Raw genomic sequence first — 6,380 nt, 5'->3', positions numbered from 1 at the left:
TTTAATTTGTTTCATGCTTCTGAATCCCTGACTCTGCAGGGGTTGCTATTCCCAGTTTCTAAATTGGGTGCCCTTCAGGCACCCCGATGGCCTCCTATTCACCCCATTCAGACACACATGGTTACTCTGTGCCAGCTCAGAGTACACACAGTGTTACCCTGTGCCAGCTCCAGCACCCTATTAAATCCCCTCTGGGGTTTCCCAGGGTTTCAGTCACTGCTACCCTGGGACTGCTACTTCTTGCAGCTTCCCCAGGTACTGGTGCTGCCCAGAGTCCCCTCTGTTGCATCCAGGCCAGCAGGAGTTTTATCTGCAGTGGGATCAGGGCCAGACTCCCTCCTCTGGTTTAGGACCCAGGCTTTAAGTAAGTTGTGGTTCAGCCCTCAGCTTGCTCTCAGATGTTGCAGTTCAGGCCTGATTTGCCATCACTGCCTTCTCCCCTAATGCTCTTTTAGCCCTTTGTGGGTTTCCCTGGCTGAATATTGCTTCTCAGCTGGCCCCCAGCCCAGCTGCTTAATTAATTGCAGCCCTGCAATGCTGACTTCCTATCTCTCAAGTAGCCGGGCTTGGGAGCCCCTGCTACAGAAGGCTCTATCTATTTTATGTATTGTAGGTAGAGAAACAGAATTGGGACTATAAAGTGAGTATAACATATAAGCTATGGCCAAGGCTTATGCTATGAAGGTTATGACGGGGTGGGGTGTGTGTGTGTGTGTGTGTGTGTGTATGAAACTTTACAGAAAATAGCAAAAACAGAGCTGTCGAAGAAAGGACTTTCTATTAAAATATTTGCATTAGGAGTCAGAGGAACTAGATCTGGACAGGTTACAAGGGCGGGCAGATGAGAACAGGATGGGTTTCAATACTGACAAGTGCAGGGTACTGCACCTGGGGAGGAAGAACCAGCACCATACCTACAGGCTGGGGAACTCCCTTTTCATCCATGCAGAGGCAGAAAAGGATCTTGCAGTCTGATGCCAAGATGAACATGGGCCGGCAGTGTGGGGAGGCAGTCAGGAAGGCCAACCGCACCTTGTCATGCATCCACAGATGCATCTCGAGCAGGTCCAAGGAGGTGATCCTCCCCCTCTATGCGGCACTGGTCATGCCGCAGCTGGAGTACTGCGTCCAGTTCTGGGTGCCGCATTTCAGGAGGGATGTGGCCAGCATTGAGAGGGTCCAGAGGAGGGCTGCGTGCATAATCAGGGAGCAGCAGGGCAGGCCCTACGAGGAGAGGCGACGGGACCTGAACCTGTTCAGCTTCCACAAGAGAAGGCTGAGGAGGAATCTGGTGGCCATCTACAAACTGGCCAAGGGGCCAGTCTGTAGGAGAGTCCCTGTTCCCTCGAGCACTACTGGGGGTAATAAGGAACAACGGCCATAAATTGACTGAGAGTAGATTCAGGCTAGATATCAGGAAGCACTACTTCACAGTCAGGTTGGCTAGGATCTGGAACCAACTTCCAAGGGAAGTGGTGCTCACTCCTACCCTGGGGGTCTTCAAAAGGAGGCTGGATAATCACCTAGCCGGGGTCATTTGACCCCAGCATCCTCTCCTGTCCATGGCACGAGTCAGATTTGATGATCTACTTGGGTCCCTTCCGACCCTACCAATTATGAAACTATGAAATGTAAGAAAAGCCCAGATAGAGAAGGAGGAACATCTTGGCCAAATGTTCCAGCCCCATTCTTCTCTCACTTGAACTAGTTTTATATTTTGTAAGTTAAATTGGCTCCAGTGAAATTACTTTTAATTGATGTCAGTGTATGTGAGGGGGGAGAGGACTCAGGCCCCATGTTTCTAGTACAGGAGAGTGTTTATCATATTTGGACAAGTTTACTGGATGCTTCAAAAATGATGAATATGTATAATATATATAATTAATGTGTGTAGATCCTCGTCACAGGCACATCTGAAGATAAATGAATACATTACAGTGGAGTCTTACTTTTTTTTCTTGGCAAGGGAAGCAATCAGTCCATTCTGACCACTGGCTCAGCTGACAATCAACAGGAGCTGGAGTATTAGCACTTCTTCTGGTTTTTCTAAAGAGAGTAAGTGAGACCAGTCTATGTTTGGAAGTGGAGCCAAGCAACAAAAACATTATGATATTCATTTTCATGAACAAATTTTGGAGGAAACTAGGAACTAGAGATAGTTGGATTAGATGTTGTTCAGCTGTGGCGAATAGGTATAGCTGTCCTGAGATTATTGATGCTATGCTAGTTCACATCTAGTAAACACTGATTAGAGAAGGAAGCAAAGCCAGCACTTGAGTGTCTTCGCCTCTTTTTTCCTGCTCTGCTGGCAACCCCATCCCTCCCTAGTAATACTGTTGTAAAAACCAGAAATATTTCGGTAAATAAATAACCATAACCATTTAGAAGTGGGTGGGCAAAAAAGAAAATTTTGTATGTGTGTGGGCTGCAAAAGGAGAAGAAAACTTAATATGGCTTTCAAGGTGACAAGTTGCGTTAGGAAGCAACATTTTGATCGCTAGCTCTCTTTTGAAGACTACTTATAAAAGAAAATACATAATGAAAGTGAAGGGACAGTTTGAAGTGAAGCCTACATATAAAATAGGAGGCAAAAGATAATGTTGGGAGCAGCATTGCAAAAAGGTGCAGTTACAAGATTAAGGAAGAGGAAGGCAAAATAACCTCTGCTGAAGGGAGGAAAGGCAGCAGGAATACAAAGCTCTTTCTTCCCAGCATTTCATCACAAAGTTGTCAAGAAAATGTGTTTGCAAGTACATGGACTTGGCATTATATTGCATTAAAATATAGTATAATTCAACTTTTATGGAATCCTGAAAATAACACTGCAGTATATATAGGTAAAATGGAATGATGTCACTGTACTTCTAAATGTTACACGGCTAAATACTATTGTCTTTTATACTTGCAAAAACTCTTTGCCGCTGGTGAACATGCATGATTTTAATTCTACTTAATTGGTATGTTACATGGGGCAACAGAGAGCATAATTTCACCATAAACAAAGGCAAAAAGGCATTGCAAGTCTATATAGATTAAAATTTAAGTTGCTGCTTGACATCGGCCCAGCAAAGCATAACTGAGCTTCGGAGTCACCAATTAAAATCAGTAGAAATAATCAGTCAAATTGTAAGTGTGCAAAATATGCCTAAATTCAGTAGAAAGTGTCCTTTGTATAAAAGAGGAGGCAGAACGTTGCATAGGAGACATTTTTTACTTAGATAAAATTTCAGTTGGCTTTGGATCAGATCAAATCATTTAGGATGAGACTCAAGTAAGCAGCAGCAGTACACAGCACCAAGAAGATACTAATTAGGAGTGTGCAAAGTGGGCCCTATTCGATTGGCATTTGGCCCGAATCAGGGACAGCGGTCGATTGATTCTGATCACTGTCCCTGATTCAGTTTGGCTGAGTCCGAATCTGATGATTCACGCTGATCCAGAGAATCAACGATTCAGACACAGACACAGCTTTAAAAGTTTTTTCTACATACCTTGAGGTACCAGCATGGCTCATGAATGCTGTGAGGATGGGGTAAATAGAGCGTCCCACAGGATTTCAGGGGGGCCCTCTGCGTGCTGGGCAGTGAACCCACTCTCCTGTGCCCCCCCCCGCCCTTGCCGATCAGCCGGGGGGGGACCCTGGCTGCCCAACTAGACCGAGGAGGCACCGGTCGATAGCCAGGGGACACGCTGTGTGGACGCAAAAGCGGACCAGACTTGTGGGTCTACTGCTGAACACACTGGGGAGCCCCTGTAGGACACTCTGTGCACCCCAATGTTGCAGGGTGCAGAGTCCCTGCTACCTCGAGGTCTGCAGAAAAAACATTTAAAGCTGTGTCTATGTCCGAATTGCTGAATCTTTCCGAATCTCTCCAGATTGATTCCATTTGGAGAGATTAAAGGGTCCTCTGATTTGATTCAGATCTGGAGATTCAGCCACCGAATCAGGCCAAATCTCCGCCGAATCGAATCAGGGACCAAAGCTTCGCACAGCCCTAATACTTATCATAGAGCAGTCGTTATGAGCTGCATGCCACCTGCCCCTGAGTCCAACCATTTTCATTTGCGCAACATGGCGCCTTGTGTTGTGGACCCAGCAGTACTGCCCTGAAATAACAAGGTTTGCCATAGCTCGGAAAACATGTCGGGGGGTTATTTCTAATTGACAGCATTATTATTATTATTATGCTGGTGATTAACTAATGAGCTGTCTGTTTTACTGAAAAGACTCCAGTCCAAAGAGAAATATTGATAATTAGAGGAGGCATAGGGTGCATTAGGGATTCAGCAGAAACTGTACAAGAGAGAATACTAAATGAAAGATGCAAAAAGCTCAGTGAGGAAGCCTGTAGATAGACATCAGTGTGCTAGATAAAAACACCCTGGATCTGCCAGAAAACAAGAGAAGCCTTCAGACAACCATAAAGCTCTGGAACACGCACACACACACTTTTGACAGTAGGATTGGGTGGCTGTCTTCTTCGGCACTTCATAAAGTATTTAATTGGCTCACCTTCGCCTGGATTTAAATTTACCTCTTCATTATTCCGTCTTGTTTGATAAGTTCATCAAACATCAAAAATCTCGTCTTTGTTCATTTTCAAAAGGGATTACCAGAGTAAGCCTCCATAATTAAGTGTATCTCTACTGCATTTTTTTTCTTTCTGCTTCCTCCCTGCCTCCATGTTCCAATTATCACTGATACCTTTTTTTGATCCTTCTAAATCATATTTGCCTTCAGAACAAGTTTGCAATTAACAGCTGCAGAAATACCCAATATCTTCCTATCATAAAACTGTGGCTGAAAAGAAAAGCCACGTATTTATTCCTTTTTTTTAAAGCTAAAATGACATTCAAAAAGTGAGAAAGACAAACAGGTAGATAGATATTCAATGCCTGTTTAATTCAATATTAGAATGTAATATTATCACCGAGAAAATGGTGTGCATTTACATTGTATTGTAAGCCAGACTGTGCACAGATATGTGTTGTTTCTGCATAATATTATTGACTATAAGCAGTAGATGTTCACAATAACGGTAGTGCTAAACAGTAAAATTAAAGGGTAATATATTTAATAATAACACTTGATAGATGAGAAATACACCCAAAGAACGCAAAACCAATATAGTAATGTTAATAAGATCATTTTCTTAAAAAAAAAAGTACTTCCTTTAAAAATAAAGCATATACAGGGTTCTCAAATAACAAGGAATGACAATTGCTAGCATATCCTTTGGACAACTATCAATATATTTTTCTGGTAACTCCTTACAGAAGACATAATATCTATATTCTTCAGGCTGGAACTGAAGTGATAGGTTTGCCTAGTATGCAGTAATGTCTATATGTAAAGCTGTCTCTTAAGTTACATGGCCGTGGACTTACCTCTGGGAAGACAATCCTGTTAACTCACTGTGCACTGTAACTGTATCCTGAAACGATATTACATAGACTAGCAAGCAAATCAGAAGAGAAACCTTACTCAGGCTGCACCACATTTCTTCTAAGAATGTGAATGTTCAATATAAAAATAGATGAAAAGAAAAGTCTTTTTTTGCTTGGAGACCCTGTGGTACCAGGGTCGAGAGGAAGTATATCGAAATCTCTGGACTCCAAAGCACAGCTGAATATTGTAAATCATTGACAAAAGCATAAATCTGACCACAGAGCTGTAGGATACATCCTGAAGGCCATCGCCCTTTTGGAAACAGATTCCCGGCTATTGAGTAAAGCAATATATTTAATCATGTTTCTGTTTACCTGGTAAAGTCCAATAAGTCTTATCATTGCAATGTTCATTGGACCAACCTCAAACACACTTCCTAATTTTGAGAGAGAGGAGACTAATTGTATTTAATGTAGAGACTTTAATGTAATTTTTGAGCATCTGATATTTTATTGGGGAAAAGTTTTGCTATATGGCAAATCAGATTATGTGGTAGAATCCTGTTAGGAAGGATGGAAGTGCCATGCCCAATATAGAATACTAAAGGAGATGGCAAATCATTTTTTTCACATTGCCTGCTCCAATAAAATAGTTTCCAATGTCCAAAGCTGTTGGTTGAGTTATTGCTCAGCTTATAACGGCTGTCATGTTTGCCTGCACAGTCACTGAATCACCAGAATCTAAATCTTTATTTTCTAAAGTGATTTGGGACGAGAAAGATGCAACTCAAATCTAAAAGCCTGTCCTCTTCTACATGCTGTGTGAACCCATCTGTCAATCTGTCTCCAGTCCAAAGCTGTGCCGACCTTTAGCATAAATGGCTGCTTTGCACAGTCAAATACCTTCTCAGCATCTTGTGAGATTATAAAAGCAGTATGTCTTCCCCTCCACCCCCCGATAGCCTCAGAAACATACTATAATGAAAGTTATT

At 42.6% G+C, this 6,380-nt stretch overlaps 1 protein-coding gene across 1 annotated transcript in view; it reads right to left on the bottom strand.

Moving 5' to 3' along the window:
- Positions 1–5,663, bottom strand: part of C8A (complement C8 alpha chain) — a 37,738-nt gene extending 32,075 nt beyond the window's left edge. The window contains exons 1-2 of the mRNA XM_019531495.1: positions 5,389–5,663; positions 1,950–2,046 (exon numbers count right to left, since the gene is read on the bottom strand). Coding sequence (XP_019387040.1) covers positions 1,950–2,046; positions 5,389–5,501 — 210 coding nt within the window. The 5' untranslated portion in view covers positions 5,502–5,663. The remainder of the gene's footprint in view (positions 1–1,949; positions 2,047–5,388) is intronic.
- Between the last annotated feature and the right edge of the window lie 717 nt (positions 5,664–6,380).

This window comes from Crocodylus porosus, unplaced genomic scaffold, assembly GCF_001723895.1.
Source record: "Crocodylus porosus isolate Cpor-Errol unplaced genomic scaffold, CroPor_comp1, whole genome shotgun sequence".
NCBI classification, from domain to species: Eukaryota; Metazoa; Chordata; order Crocodylia; family Crocodylidae; genus Crocodylus; species Crocodylus porosus.
The sequence above is the reverse complement of the archived record's forward strand: the minus strand, read 5'-3'. Positions and strand labels throughout refer to the sequence as shown.